The sequence below is a fragment of the Podarcis filfolensis genome (assembly GCF_964270895.1).
Source record: "Podarcis filfolensis genome assembly, chromosome: 14".
Lineage (NCBI taxonomy): Eukaryota > Metazoa > Chordata > Lepidosauria > Squamata > Lacertidae > Podarcis > Podarcis filfolensis.
Genome location: NC_139616.1, coordinates 9,417,259 through 9,433,785, shown reverse-complemented (window position 1 = coordinate 9,433,785; position 16,527 = coordinate 9,417,259). Strand labels below are relative to the sequence as shown.

Genomic DNA, 16,527 nt, shown 5'->3' with positions numbered 1-16,527 from the left:
CTCAGAACCCTTAAGAAACCAAGAGTTCCCAATATACTTTGAGAGAAGCCACGCCTGTTTAAAGTGGCATCAGTGCTTTAAATGTACACTGCAGGAGGGGCCTAAGTTTAGGTGCAATTATTATTATTATTTATTAAATTGATATACCACCCTTCCTCCAAAGATCACAGGGCGGTTTACAACATAAAAACACGAAATACATAACATCATAACAAAAGAAAACCAGATATCCCATTACTAGATACATACAACCTATTAAATACAGGCCAGGAATGTGATAGTAAGAGGGATCCTTTGAAGCTCAGATACAAAGGCCATTTACTGAGCCTCCCTCGGAGAAAACTGTGAATGAAACACCAGGGTGTGGGTGGGTATGCATTTTAACTACTGAGTATTCTGAGTTCACAAACAGAAGATTTTGCCTCTATGCAGAACATTACCAAACATGGGTAAACAAGCAGTGGCGGCTGCTTTTGTCTGATAGAGAAAGATCTCCCGCCCTGCCAACGGACTGCTATGAATCTACTAGGTGTGCTGGTCTAGCTGCAGCTGCCTCTGTAAATCAATAACCAACCAACTGGTTGCCAGGAGCCCTATTCAAAAATGGATTTCCCTGACTCAGGACTGATTTGGTTAAACAAATACAGGTCACAACTGACATGGCTCTGAGAGAGAAGAGTGACGCTCAAAGCCACACACAAGGTTGATAAGTGCACCCCCCCACACACAGTCAGACACTCCCCCCCGGCCTCTGCTTCCACCATAAGCTCGAGAACAGATCTATCCGAGAGGTATCATCTGCAACAAACCTGCGGCCTGTGTGCAGAAGACTTGCTTTAAATTTTAATTAATACTCTTTGTTTTATGGTGATTTCTCTTACGTTTCTGGAAAAGCAAGCTGCTGGTGCCTGCCCAACTCTACCAGAGGAACAGGTTGTTGCCTTAGAGCAGGGGTCAGCAACCTTTTTCAGTCATGGGCCAGTCCACCGTCCCTCAGAACATGTGGTGGGCCGGACTATATTTTGAAAAAAATAATTAACGAATTCCTATGCCCCACAAATAACCCAGAGATGCATTTTAAATAAAAGCACACATTCTACTCATGTAAAAACACCAGGCAGGCCCCACAAATAATCCAGAGGTGCATTTTAAATAAAAGGACACATTCTGCTCATGTAAAAACAGGCTGATTCCCGGACCATCTGTGGGCCGGACTGAGAAGGCGATTGGGCCGCATCTGGCCCACAGGCCTTAGGTTGCCTACCTCTGCTTTAGAGAGAAGACCACAGAGCACACGCGCCGCATGCAGAACGTCCCCAGTCTCAATTCCCTTGCCTAAAAGGACCAAGCAGCAAATGATGGGAAAGACTGCAGCCTGAAGTATTGGACAGTGAAAACCTAATACACAACACTGGGTAGGCTACATGGATAAATAGTCCTGACTTAGGATAAGGCATGCTCCTATGCTTGAAGCAGCAGAACTTGAAAGGGACACTCACAGCCCCTTTGGAAACCTCCAGTCTGGAAAATCATAGCAGTAGCATAATTTTGCCACCCTACTAGGGGGGAGGAAGGAGAACGGAGGACCTTCATTTTTGCCAAAGGCAGCCAAATAATGTGCTCCAGCTTCAACACTCACAAAACCGAGCAGGTTGGGGTTTTTTTGGTGCTCACTCACCTGCTCCTTAAATTGCTCTTGCGACAAGCAGTCAATCAAGTCCACACAGCCAAGGAGGCAGCCAGAGGGATAATCTTTGGGAAATTCCAAATCTATGGCAAGCCAGAGAGAAAATTGTTAGGCAAGCTCAGACATGTGATGCAGCGCCCTGCCATTCTCCACATGGTCCTGATTAGCCTTCGACTGCCTTGCGTGAGCTCTCTCCACACTGTTTTATACAGCTAATTTCATGGTTTGGACAAAAGTACGTTTGCTTAGGGAAGCTTTTCTGATCCTGGGGAAAGCATTTCTCCACGAGGACCTCGGTCTCCCAAGGCCTTCTAATCTGCTCCATTAACATGCCTCCAGCCAGTGCAAAGATCAGCCCCAGGCCTTGCTGAGGTATTATCTAAGGTCAAATGTTACATTCGGTCCAGGTTCACTGGCAAGAAGAACTCTAACTCTCTAATTGGTTAGAACACATTGTATGCAATTCAAATGCTGTATTCAGACTGAAGAATTTGAGTTCTTGCAGTATTTAAAATGAGAATAAGAAAAGAAAAATGTGAGGCAAAGGAGAAAAGAGCCAGTGGCAGCAGAATAAAGCTATGGCAGACTTCTTCAACTCTGGGTCCCCAGACGTTGTTGAACTTTATCCCTCGTTATCCACAGCTGGCATAGCAAATGGCCCTGTTTCGATACCCTAATTGTGTTTTCACACTGTAAGCCCCTTAGGAGACAGGAACCTGTCCTCTCATTCTTTTCATCTATGTACACATATATGCACTATATAAATAATCAGAACATGTATAACAGTACTCACTCTGAAGCTCACAAACTAATTTTCATTTAGCCAGCTGGCCTCCAAGGAAAAACACCCTGACTCAGGTAAAAGGGCAGGCAATCCAAAGGTCTTAAGAGGTGGGGGGGGCTCACCTTTCCCAAGCAGTATTTTGTAGGTAGCCTCCTGCTCACAGATTTCCTGAGGGGATGGCCTTTTGGCTGTAGCTGCTATCCACAATCGACCCCGGTGTGATGTGTACCAAGTCCTGCCTTCTACCCTGGAGAGGGAGGAACAGAAACAGATTCAATCTCCAGGAGGTATGCCTTCTTTGGCACCCACATGTTTCAGGGAACACTGAATTGCCGTTTTAGTATCCAAGTTGTATATTCTGGGGGAGGCAAGCACCCTTGGCACAGACAGTCCTTTCAAAAGGAAGGCGCTAGTGACAGAATTAAAGTTGCAAGCTGAAAATCCATGAAAGGGCCTCAGGCATTAAGAGACCGGCTTAAGGAATCATGATCTTCAAAGCACCAAAGTTTATACATTTCCCCATTTATCCATAAACTGCTGACACATTTCCCCCCAGCTACAATACACTGCCAGAAACAAACTTTTTACTTTTATTCCAAAGCTGACGTTCTCTGAACTCATCCTGGAGTCTCGCCATACTGACGGCAACGACATATGAGCAAAAGAAGAGCCAGCTGGGTCAGGCCATTAGCCCTTTCAAGTCCAGCATCCTGGTCTTACAGTGGCCACCCCGCATGCAAAATTTGAGCACAAGATCACTCTCCTCTCTAGAGTGGCTTAACAATCATTCTCTTGAATGATTGAGCGAGCGGTTGCTGAACAACTCCAGGCACGCCTGGAAGAAGCAGACCATTTGGATCCCTTCCAGTCGGGATTCAGGCCTCATCATGGGACTGAAACTGCCTTGGTCGCACTGGTCGATGATCTCCGGCGAGCTAGGGACAAAGGAGAGAGCTGTTTCCTAGTTCTGCTGGATCTCTCAGCGGCTTTTGACACCATCGACCATAACATCCTTCTGGACCGTCTAGAGGGGCTGGGAGCTGGGGGCACTGTTATACAGTGGTTCTGCTCCTTCCTCCTGGGCCGTGTCCAGAAAGTGGTGGTGGGGGATGAGTGTTCAGACCCCTGGGCTCTCACTTGTGGGGTGCCTCAGGGTTCCATCCTCTCCCCCATGCTTTTCAACATCTACATGCAGCTGCTGGGAGAGATCATCAGAGGGTTTGGGGTGGGTGTTCATCAGTATGCGGATGATACCCAGCTCTACCTCTCTTTTAAATCGGAACCGGTGAAGGTCCTGTGTGAGTGTCTGGAGGCGGTTGGAGGATGGATGGCGGCTAACAGATTGAGGTTGAATCCTGACAAGACAGAAGTACTGTTCTTGGGGGACAGGAGGTGGGCGGGTGTGGAGGACTCCCTGGTCCTGAATGGGGTAACTGTGCCCCTGAAGGACCAGGTGCGCAGCCTGAGAGTCATTCTGGACTCACAGCTGTCCATGGAGGCACAGGTCAATTCTGTGTCCAGGGCAGCTGTTTACCAGCTCCATCTGGTATGCAGGCTGAGACCCTACCTGCCTGCGCACTCTCTTGCCAGAGTGTTGCATGCTCTCGTTCTCTCTCGCTTGGACTACTGCAATGCGCTCTATGTGGGGCTACCTTTGAAGGTGACCCGGAAACTACAACTAATCCAGAATGTGGCAGCTAGACTGGTGACTGGGAGCGGCCGCCGAGACCATATAACACCGGTCTTGAAAGACCTACACTGGCTCCCAGTACGTTTCCGAGCACAATTCAAAGTGTTGGTGCTGACCTTTAAAGCCCTAAACGGCCTTGGTCCAGTATACCTGAAGGAGCGTCTCCACCTCCATTGTTCTGCCCGGACACTGAGGTCCAGTGCCGAGGGCCTTCTGGCAGTTCCCTCACTACAAGAAGCCAAGTTACAGGGAACCAGGCAGAGAGCCTTTTCGGTAGTGGCACCCACCCTGTGGAACGCCCTCCCATCAGATGTCAAAGAGAAAAATAACTACCAAACTTTTAGAAGACATCTAAAGGCAGCCCTGTTTAGGGAAGCTTTTAATGTTTTATAGGCTATTGTATTTTAGTGTTTTATTGGAAGCCGCCCAGAGTGGCTGGGGAAACCCAGCCAGATGGGCAGGGTATAAATAATAAATTATTATTATTATTACTCCCAAGTAAGTGTGGGAATTAGACCTCTGAGAGGGAAATAGGGGCTTCCCAATAATTCTCAGCATGCTTAAACTACAGTTCCTAGGATTCTTGTGAGGGGAACCATGACTGTTTAAAGTGACATGATGCTGCTTTAAAAGTATGGTGGGGATGGGGGCCTGAGAGAGTGAGTTGAGCAACAGTCAGTTTGCAAAAGAGGTGCTGAAGCCCAAGACTGCTTGGAAGAGCCATGCAGTCTCCACAGTCTCAAAAGCACAGGAGTCAAATACAGCAAGGAAGCAGTGAGGTGGTCCCCATATTAAGTGATCAAATTTCTATCACCCCTTTTCTTTGAGGAGCTCAAGATGCTATAGGTGGCTGTAATGGTTTTAGGGGTTGCTCGTGCGTAAGTTACCGCCACTCTAGGCTAGGTTGCCTGGTTAAACCTTTACTGTCTGGACAGCCATTCACTTCGTGGCTGTTCAGTCGCTAGCAGAATCTGTCAGTGGGCGTTTCTTGAACTTCTTCCAGCAAAGAAGTTCTTTGATGCCAAGTCTACGCCTACTTTCCCTGCGCGGAAGTCTTCTGCGCAGGGTGGGTGTGGGTAGCGGAGGACCCGTGCTCTCCCCGCTGGTCTCCGGCAAGGAGTCCTGGAGCCCCCTCGCCGATTCCCCCATCTGCCCCCCTTTATCCCTGGTGTTACGTTGATTTCCTTCCCCAGCCGATGAGTTGCCTCTCTCCCTGCTGGGCCCTTCTCCAGCATCGCTTGGGAGCCTTGCCTCCGCCTCTCGCTCCGATGTCAGTTCCCTGACAGTGGCATTGACCCTTGTTACCCGCTCCACAACTGAATGAATGAATGAACTTTATTACGGTCACAGACCAGGATAAAAAAACAACAACATATAAATAGAATAGCAGTTAGGATTTTTTTTTTTTTAACTGATAAATGTTGGAGCAAATAAGGACGAAGAAACAAGCTCCACAACTGTGTGAGGCAGCTTAGGCTACGAAACAGTGACTTGCCCAATGACACTTAGCTTGTTCCACAGCCAAGCAGCAACCTGATCACATCAGAAGTGGTAATAATAATAATAATAATAATAATAATAATAATAATAATAATAATAATAATATTTTCCCAGCCACTCTGGGCGGCTTACAGCATATCTAAAAACATAAAACATCAAGCATTAGAAACCTCCCGATTGTCTCCAATGCTGGCTCATAATAAATTCAAGGTTAACACAAAACTCAATTTGCAACAATACCTAGACTTGAATACTCTGAATTGTATCTAATGTAACAGAAGTCCAATTGAAATTAGCAAATACAGGCAACGACCATTTTGTGCGGGGGTTCCATTCCCAGCTCCTGTGCATGTCAGCAGAGCATGCATAAGCCCTGCACCACACCCCCATTCTGCCCTCCTCCAGGTCCAAAAGGACCTGTGCTTCAGTTGGAGCCACCTAAAATGGCCACGGCCTGTATGACTAAGTTATACCCATTAACTTCAACAGATCTGCCCTGAGTGGGACTAGCGATAGATACAACCCTCAGTCTTCTGATCTACATTTAAGTGAATACAGCAGTTGTTCAAAAGGTTATTTCCTTTCCACCCAGAGGAATAGAGGAAAACACTGCCACCTAACACTTGAAATGGGAAGTGAAAATTTTAAGGCCAGAAGCCAGTAAGTATAGGTCAAATTTAATCACTAGAAGCTGATCCTTTCAAAAATATGTAACATTTAATTTTACTACACACTTTCTCCAAGAAGCTGACCGTTCCCAGCCCTTTTATCTTGACAGCACCCCTGTGAGACAGCCCAAGCAGGGATTTGAACCTGTCCCCAGGTCTAAGTTCAATGCTGTAGCTGATGCATTAGATTCCTTTCACCCTCTATTACATGAATAAGCCTTTACTGAAAATTAAGCCCCAAGGAATATTTATGCAAGTGAAAGCTCTTCTTGTGTCTCTTATGTTGCAGGAAGGACAAAAGTGCTTCATGTCCCTGTTATTTATACATTGCAGTTACTGTCACAGAAAATTAAGAGGCTCTGGATAACGCTCATTAGATAAGACAGGCCACTCCATTTAAGGGAAAATCATCCTCAACAGATAACTGCACAAGGGTTTCCCTTAAACAAGCTGCTCCCTGTCTCAAATGCTCCCAGTTTCAGGTCTTCTGCTTACCTTTTGATCCCTTTGACCAGCAATGAGGCCCAAGGCTGATGCATGCTAAGGCACCAGCCATCATCCGAGATCTCTTGTATCTCTCGGTCCTGAATTCGTAAGCGACTTCTTTCCAAACATGCGTCACTTCCAGCCTCTGCAGAAGGGATATTTTTCCTGTGCAAGAGCAAACCAGTCTGCTCCACCCACTAAAAACAAGAAGAACATACAAAAAGGTTAACATTTCTCCATTTAAACTGCAAAACAGGGAGGCGTGAAAGTGTGTCTCATGTGTTTTGTAGCTTGTAGGTTCTATCAGGATCGTCCTACTCATGTGTAAGACCCTGGCAGAGACACATGCCCGACTGGCATGTTCTCTCCCTCCTGGTTGGTCATTCGGGAGTTCAAAAGCTTCCTCTAGCCCGAACACCACAGCGACTGATACCAAGAGGCATCAACACACTTAAGGATCCTTCAGAGTGTTAGCAGTTTGCGTAACAGACTCAGCAGCACAGCATTTTGGCTAAACTACTTTATTTACATATAATACACTTGGAGCATTCGGATTCAGCTCCTTCCTCTTTCTCATCAGACAGCAAAGAGAAAGAACAAAGGACAAGAGTCCTACATCACAGAACACAGTAGTATAAACATCCTGTCTCCGTCACTTCCCACTCTGTGGAATGAAAACATACACCGTCATGTGATAAAACCAATCCCATGACTGCAAGTACGGAGCAAGAATCCTATCAGGTTCCAGGGGACAGCATTGCTTGTGACTCTTATACTGAGCCCAGACTCAAACCTCAACAAGTAATCCTCCAATGAGGACTCTGAAGATCTGGGGAAGCATACACAACCCCATGCAACTACAGTGGTACCTCGGGTTACAGACACTTCGGGTTACATGTTTTTTCAGGTTGCGGACTGCGGGAAACCTGGAAGTACCGGAAAGGGTTACTTCCGGGTTTTGCCACTTGCGCATGCACAGAAGCGCCAAATCGCGCTTCGTGTATGAACAGAAGAAGCACCAAATTGCGTCACGCGCATGCGCAGACGCAGCGCTGCAGGTTACGAACACTTTGGGTTGCGGACGTGCCTCCGTCACGGATTACATCCGCAACCTGAGGTTCCACTGTGCCAGAAGATCCTGCTGCCCAGGAATAATAGGAATTTATTAATTGCCCCAGTCACTGCTTGGCTTCCAACATATACAAAAGCATAAGAAAACCTCACTAGGCCTCCAACAGGAGATACCGTGGACAGACCCCACGGCTGGTTCTCTGCCTCACTAGTGGCAAAAGGGCCCTTGTTCAAGCAACACTATTTAGAGAATAAATGGCCAAACTGTGCATTGCTGGACTCTGCTGTCGTATAAGTTATAGAAATAAAAAAAAATTAAAAGTTGAGATGTGTGTGAGAAAGGTTGAATGAGTGAAAGTCGGAATGTGAAAGTTGTGAGAAAAGGACAGAGCGACAGTTGTGCATGAGCTCATGCTATAGCTGTTAAGGACAAAGGAAGGAGCCAAAGATAAGAAAGTTGCTATGCCTTGTGATTAGAAGAAGCTAGTGAAAGGATTACTGCCATATATGGACATAACTGCCCCTTTGCTTGTAAATGTATGAATACTTGTGCTTTTTTCATATTTGGTATTCCACCCTTTCAACTACTTGCTGGCTGAAGCTGTGTAATACTAGCTTTGCAACACCAGTTGCATCTGGAAGACCATAGGTTCCCCATCAGAGATCTAGAATTTTGTTAAGGAGGAAGAGTACTGACCACAGGAGCTGGCTGGAGAAGTTTTGGGTTCACCAAGACTCCAGATTCTTCATATTTTCCTTCAGGGTTCTGCTTTGGCTTGGTCAAGGATCCCCTACTGATAGCTTCAATTGTTTCATCCAGTCTGCAAGGAGAGCCAACCAGTTTTACATTAGTCTTTGCAAACTACCCTGCACCTGTCCAACTGAAAATGCCTTTCCAGGCTCCCTTCATCTTCTTTGCTACATGAAACTTCTTTGCTTGGAGAAAGATAAAAACACTGTGCATAAGCGCATTGGCTACACAACTGTAGCAGACCTCCACCATAGGAATTGCAATGTCAGTGGTGAGGTGATAAAAAGACCAATTCATGAAATGCACCAGTTGCCATGAAAGGTTAATGGACCCTCTGACTGCTGTAGAATTTCAACAATCAACAAGGGATGGTCAGCAACATGCAGCACTTGTGAGTTTTCCAGCAGCACATGACTGGCTATTGTAGAGACAGAAAGCTTGACTAGATGGACAGACCTTGGCTTAATTCAGCAAAGCAATTCTTCTTTTCACACAAAGGAAAAGTTTAATGACCACTCAGTAAGCCAGTTTTTTTCTGGTGCAAGGGTCCTAGCAAACTAACTCTGATCTTAAATATTTTACGTGCAAGTCTATATTATTAATAATGAAAAATGTTCCCAGGAGGTGCATTTAGGATCAAAATGAATGAGGCTAGGGTACTTCACCAAATCCTTACAGCACCGCGATTCAAGCCCTGCTCTATTTCACTTCAGGCTATTACATTCATCACTAGGAGCAGATGCAAAGAAGTACCATCCTGGGAGCCTCGCCTGTTCGATTCCACACACACTCTGTCCTTGTTTGTGCATGTGACTGTGATGTCACAAAACAGGAAGTGGAAGTGAGAAGACCATCAACAGTAAGAGCAACTACTTGATTACAAGTCCTATTCCTAAAGGGGAGAAGGATGAGACAAGGGGGAAAGACCAGCCTTAAACATTACATCCATTTGACCAAAAAAGGAGCAGTTGCTTCTGTAGCCACCAAGCTTTCCTCTTTGTCAAAAGTGAATCCACCACCCTGACCTACTGTGCCATGATACTCACTTGCTGTGATAGTCTGCCATGCCATCCTGTTCCTCCAGGATCTGCCGTCCGGCAAAGTCGATTGTGATCTTTTTGGAGAGTCGAGAAGCATGCCTCAGCTCCCGTAGCTCCTTCTCTCTCTTTTCCAGTACTTCCCTCTCCTGTTTTGAGAGCCACTGATTGGAGTCGGTAGCAAAGTAGTCTGACTCGTCATCGATGACTTGAGTTCGGCGCGCACTAGCATGAAAACCAGAAGACGGTCACCCAGCAGCCCCGAGGGAAACACGGTGTCATTACAAAGGACTGATTTGTTCCTCTAGCCCTGCACAGTTTGCTTCAGGAGTGGGCAACCTGTGGCTCCTCATGCTCATTTCATGTAGCTCTCAGCCTATTCTCATGCAAGTGGCAAGGAGGGCAGAAAGTGGAGTGGAGAGAAGAAAGAAAGAAAGAAAGAAAGAAAGAAAGAAAGAAAGAAAGGAAGGAAGGAAGGAAGGAAGGAAGGAAGGAAGGAAGGAAGGGCTTGCCAACCTCTGGCTTTCATCTTGCTCGGTGCCTACATGTAGTTTGCAACAGGGATTGCAGCCCTCAAAAGACAAAAGGGGGGAATACCCCACCCCTCTCCAGGGGCTCAGGGAGAGGTCTTTCCCATCACCTGCTATCTGACTCCTTTTTTATCTGCAGGTGTCAGGGAACATAGGAAGCTGCCTTATACAGAGTCAGACCAGTGGTCCATTTGGCTTGGTTCTGTCTACAGATATACTGATTGGCAGCAGCTCTTCAGGGTATAAGACGAGGTTGTCTCCTAGCCTTACTTGGAGATGCTGGGGACTAAACCTTCTAGGATCTTCTGTATGCAAAGCAAGTGATCTGCCACTAAGCTATTACTACCTAACAGCCCATGACAGCATCTGTAAGTAAAAAAATAATCTGTGGGTGCACACTGGAGTCAAGAGAAATTGGATGGGAACTCTCTAAAGGGAGATCAGAATGTTTGGTAATAAATAATAATAATAATAACAATAATAATAATAATGATAATAAATAAAGGGATAAAAGATAAAACATTAAAGACTTCCCTAAACACATTAGCACACTACTTCTTGCCATGTAGCACAGAGATGATCTTTGATGTCAGATACTACAAGTCCTATATTCCTTTACTTATTTTCTTACATTTATAGTCCACCTTTTTCCTGGCATACACGTGGTTCCCAGGCCACACACACTCACTAGATCCAATCCTGCATAACGTCAGCAAGGCAGTGGCTCATGTGCCTTTGGACCACACCCTGGGGCAGTAAGAGACAACCAATGGCCAGTTGCTCATAACAACTGGCCATGGTGGCAGAAGAGGCTATTTTAGGGTAACACAACTGCTGCAGCCACACTGGGTGCCGTGCTGCAGGGGGTGCCACAACTATGCTGTAGAATGGAGTGTAAGGATGACAACGACAACGACTGAATTTTAGCTTCACACAGGGTGCCGCTGAAATGTGAGAGCCCAAAGTCTGGCAGCTAGGTTTAATAGGAGCTGCAATGCAGCAACATCTAGAGAGCTACAAGTTCCCCATCCCTAGTCTACAGCATGGGACAAAGGTGACCCAATGAACACTGCTTCACACATATGCTAGGGACGGAAGCAAAGCAGGCACAGTTTCTATTCTCTCAATCTGAGGATCTGAAGTTGTCAAATTCACCCCCTTGCTGGTTTTCTCCTGCTAAAAGGCAAATCCAGCTAGTCGAGATTCAGCAATTGGCACAGTGGGCATCTTCACATCAAAGCTTTTAAAGAAAACCTCAAGGTTTTTCTGTCAAAAGCAACCTGCTGAGTAAAAAATGAAACACGTGTGCTTTATACAAGAGAAAGTGCAAGAACAGGGCCAAGGACAGAAACTGCAAATATTAATATTGGAAATTGGTCCTCAAAGCTTTAGCAGAGAGAGTTCAGCTTGTGGTTCAGGCTGCTCATAAAGAAGGATTGGAGGATCTTTCCTCTCAGGAAGTCTTTGGATCTAGACACATGTCTAACTCGCTCTGTCACATACCTTGTTTTGTCATACTCCAGCAGCTTGTCCTTGTGCTTCACAGCCACCTCCAGACCTGCCTTGAGTCGAGACTCCTGGCGGGGGAGTATGTCCTTGCCACTTATATCCACCTTTCCAGAACTCTCAGTGCCTGAAATCCACAAGAGTTCATTGCGACCTGCACTCCATGCATCAATTTACACATCCACCTGGCACAGATTGCACTGGAGGCACTTTGAGAATAATTTCTGCATAGGCTTGCCTGTACACCAACACACAAAGAGGGGATGAGGAACCTTTTCATCTGTCAAGGGATGCATTCCCTTGGCACATGGGTGGGGTGAAGCTGGTGGAGGATGTGGACCAGAGCCAAAAGTGGGCAAAGCCATCCCCCTTTCTCCCACATTTGCCCCCTGCCTTGCCACCCACATAAAATTGGGCTGGTAACCATTTGCTACTTGCTGCCCACTTCTGATATAAGATGAGGAAGAGAATCCAAACCACTTCTTCTGCAGAGGAACAAATGTTCCATTTGGGGGGAGCAGTTTGGATCCGTGGCAAATAGAGCATTCATTTCCCCCTCAGCAGAGGAAGTGGTTTCAATCCAAATCAGACTTCTAAAGGTCTCTGATTAGCTTTGAAAGTGCATTTATAGTTGGGGACCAAGCAAGTCACTCAAATAAAAATGGTTGACAACAGCCACCAAAGACTGCTGCAAGTGCAACGTCCAACCCAGCCAGGGTTATCCAGAAGGAAGTGGCGTTAAAACAACTTATGGACAGGACACTTTTAGCTACCCTTCTAAATAAAACTTAAAATGCTCTAACCTGTGTAAGAAAGGATTGCCTTCTTGCAAATCTTTAAAGTTAGCAAAATTCTCTGATCCTGTAAACAAGGTCTGTGTTCAAGTCTCCCCCCCCCCCCGCCCCCAAATAAGCTACTAGCCTGCCAGGAGCTTCTTCAACAGCTTCTGGCTCTTGTTGGAATCTCGTTGCAAGACATCCTGCTCTTCTTTTGTGCACACCTAAAAGAGAACGGAGAACTATGAGATCTGCTCTCTCCATGCAGGAACATATGGCCATGCAACTGCCTTCTACGGTTGGCTCATCAGCACCATCTGCTGACTTGTATGCCGCTTTCCTACAGAATTATGCCTAAGGTGGTTCATCTCATTTCAAATGAGCAATAAGTATAACAATTTAAAAAAACACACACATTGGAAACACACAGAAATAATCATAGTATCCGTTTTATATAGAATAGTAGCATCTAAAACATCACCATGTTCCAGATGATGCACCTGCACCCAATAGTTTGGGTCCAAGACTCACAATTTTCAAGCATCCAAAGACCCCCATCCTCATCTAGCCCATTATTCTTCAAATGGCCCATTGGTCAGAACCCAATACTGGGTCACAGCCTGAGCTAAGGGGAGTCACACTAACAGCACTAGCACCGTCTGAAAACATGATAATAAATTAAGAAATGGGCCCACAAATACATATTTGGGCCACTGCTGATTCTAGCCCAATGCTGTCTACACTGAGTGGCAGTAACTCCACAAGGTGTCAAGCAGCATGCCCCACCTCTGCTGCTCACAGGCTGCCATCCAGATCCTGAAAATGAAATTTCTACACACTATTAATAACACCTGTTATCAAGTGCCTAATTTTTTTCTAAGCACTGTGCATATATGAAAGGGTAGCCATAAGAAGATTCGAGGTGCACTCCTGTCTTTGTCTGCTTCCCATGGCTCCCGTTTCAGACTGTACCTCAATTTGCTAGGTGGGGTTAATCCATTGAACACCACCTTTCACCTGCTCCCTGATCAAAATCCACCAGGAGTTCTGAAATGCAGCTTCCATGACAGCCCTTGTAATTGTCCTGGAACTGCTTCTCATGGTACTGGTTTATGAAGTTTCAAAGCAAGATGTCGGGACATTAAATCAGCTTATGTCTGTGAGGCAAACTATATTTAGAATAAAACTTCAAAAGAAGGTCTAAGAACATGCATCCATGTCACATGAGAAGCAGCTCCCTCTTTGATGAGAGATTTAGATCTGAACAGCAAAGAGGGATAAGTCTTTCCTCTTTTCCCTGAGAAGTATAACAGAGATAGCTTAGTGTACTATACAGGATACTGAACAATATAGTGCTAACCTGATATAATTAAGCAAGGTAGAAATTGAGGGGCATGCAAATATATACAGGAGGTTGTTAACATACCAGTGTCCCACAGAATAAGCAAGGCCCAGAGCCTTCTTGCTCACAGACGATGCGCCCACATGTCAGACAGTTGTTGATGAGCTTGTGCTTCTGAGCCAGGCACTCACAAGGGTGGCGCCCCGGGAGCATGACTGTCAGTTTGTCCTGACCCTCCTTCGTGTACAAATTGACGTATTTTGCCTTCTTCTTGCAGGAGGAGCTGCCACTGTTTATCTCCTGGGCCTGAGTTATGCGGAGGTGTTGCAGGAGGGGAGAAGAAAACACATTTCAGAGAACAACTGGCGTGAGAATCTTCTGAACTGGAATGCCTTATCTATTTTTCCACTTCTTTTTCACCACCGTAAAGATTGCGGAAGGTTCCCTCGGGACAAAAGAACCTAATCGTTGTCCCCTCTTGCAGAGTTTGTTTGGTACTCAAGTTTTTTGTGCCTCACCTATCAGGGAAGTCTTCCAGTTATCTCTAGCTTAACTTTATCAACTTACATTATCATGCAGGACGAGGAGAAGCCATGTCATCTGTATCATCGAATTATTATAAGAATAGGGAATCGTGGCAGCAGAACTATTTCTGCCAAGCACAGAACCATGCAAACAACTTTCTGAGATTTGATTGCAAGGATTCGTCCCATGCCTTCATGAGATATGAACAGATCTTTAAGGCACCCTACTTGGGAGAAAGAAGAGAAAGCTGGCATGGCCCTCACAATGCCAACAAACCTCAACTGTCAGTCCATACACCCCTGAATACCAGTTGCTGGAAATCAGAAGTGGGAAGAGTGTTGTTGCACTCAGGTTTTGCTGATGGGCTTCCCAGAGGCATCTGGTTGGCCACTGTGAGGACAGAAGGCTGGACTAGATTGGCCACTGGCCTGATCAGCAGGCTCTTCTTTTGTTCTAACTTCATTTGTGAGGGGCAGAACTTTGTATCCCCATTGCCTTGAAAAGACCCATGAGTGCCTATGATGGTTGACAGCAGAGGGATGGGGGAGCAACACCCACTCCATGTGCATCTGTCAGAAAGTTGGTGGCCAGTTGTGAGAGAGCATGGAAACCAAAAGGTTGAATATGGGGTGGGCTGGAGGTGGGGTCTCCACCGTATGAGTGTGGGGTGAGTTTAGTTAAGTGGGGAACCTCCTATGAGACAGGAAAGGATGTCTTAATGAAAGTTTACAGGTGGCCATTGGAGAGGATGAGCACCTGATTGGTATCTGGATTACATTTTATCAAATGGGTCTGCTAGGCTTTCATAAAATGTACCGATATGGTTTTTTAAATTGTACTTAAATATACACAGGAAATTGCTTTGAACAAACTGGAAAACAGGGTGTGAATTATTTAATAAATTGTGTTAAAAAAAAAGGTTAGCGTGAACGTGCAGAATCAAAATGGTGGGAAATTTGCAAAGCCTAATTGTGTGTTAAAGCTGTTGGTCACAAGTGTTCCCACTGTATTCAATAAAAGAAACAGTGGCATACTCTTTTTAAAAATATACATATACATATATTTCTGGTTGTGAATAAAAATCTGAACACAAAAACCAATGCCTCAGCTATCTGGAAACATTAGTAACTTCATCCATTTCAATGGCTTTATTGACTGTGATTTTTATGGTAAAAGATTAGGCAACACTTATTCAGCTGCCAAGAGATCTGCTGAGATTACAGTGCCATGTATCACAAAGGACCCTATGGAAAACTTTCCAGGAGAGGCAGGCAGCAAATACATTAGGGCCTGCTCTAGCTGGGCTATCTATTACCATCTGCCCTGTTAGAAGGATTCCAGGAGAGAAAGGGAAGCAGATGAAGACCACCTCAGAGTTTGATCCAGCTAAATTGTACCCTCTCTCCACTTTTAATGTTATTGCAAGTCAGCAAAACTTGGAAAACCTGGTGAGTGGAAAATATTTTTGAGAGAAAATAGCATGGACTGCATACTCTGGAAGACTTTGAGACAAACAAAGCAGTCTAAATGAGAAAGTATGCCATTAATCCTTTGTAAATTTTAGCCACAGAAGAAAAAGGAACAGCACACACTGACTTTGCATATTTGTTTAAATTCTCAACAAGAAAAGTATGTAATAAATCAATAGTCAGAACTCCTTGAACTCTAATTTGGGCTTCAGGTGATTTCCCTTTTTAACTTTTCCTTAGGTCCTTAAAAAGCATGTGGAAAGATTCTGCTCACTGATGACAGATTTATTCGTGCATTCCACGATAAAAGATGAAACATTTGACTCTCCGAATAGCAGGCTCCTTATCAGTCCCCACAACTGAAATACAACGGCCCCTTTATGCTCTTCAAGTAAAAACTTACAACCAATGCTTTTTTGTTTTGAAGATTAGGCTTCTGTCTTTGGATAAAGCACCCACAAAGTCAATCTGACCCAATGGTGGACAACAAATGCACCTACCTTGGCTAAATCTAGTGGTGTTTTTACTTCCTCTACAGGCTGTTCAACTTCAACATGAACAGGTGCTTCCTGTTTGTTTCTCCCCTTGCGTCTTCCCCTCTTGACTTGGTCTCCTGGCCGAAGAACCTCTGAGCTATCTAAAAGAGAATGTACAGTAAAGAAAAATTCAATAGCTCCTGCCACTCCCCTCCCCCTTCTCCTTGTA

The 16,527-nt window shown here is 45.3% G+C and overlaps 1 protein-coding gene across 1 annotated transcript in view; it reads right to left on the bottom strand.

Moving 5' to 3' along the window:
• Positions 1-16,527, bottom strand: part of TRIP4 (thyroid hormone receptor interactor 4) — a 38,831-nt gene that overhangs the window by 18,411 nt on the left and 3,893 nt on the right. Inside the window, exons 3-11 of the mRNA XM_083586613.1 lie at positions 16,323-16,459; positions 13,913-14,134; positions 12,632-12,710; positions 11,708-11,837; positions 9,684-9,899; positions 8,584-8,707; positions 6,825-7,012; positions 2,594-2,718; positions 1,679-1,770 (exon numbers count right to left, since the gene is read on the bottom strand). Of these exons, the coding sequence (XP_083442739.1) occupies positions 1,679-1,770; positions 2,594-2,718; positions 6,825-7,012; positions 8,584-8,707; positions 9,684-9,899; positions 11,708-11,837; positions 12,632-12,710; positions 13,913-14,134; positions 16,323-16,459 (1,313 nt within the window). The remainder of the gene's footprint in view (positions 1-1,678; positions 1,771-2,593; positions 2,719-6,824; positions 7,013-8,583; positions 8,708-9,683; positions 9,900-11,707; positions 11,838-12,631; positions 12,711-13,912; positions 14,135-16,322; positions 16,460-16,527) is intronic.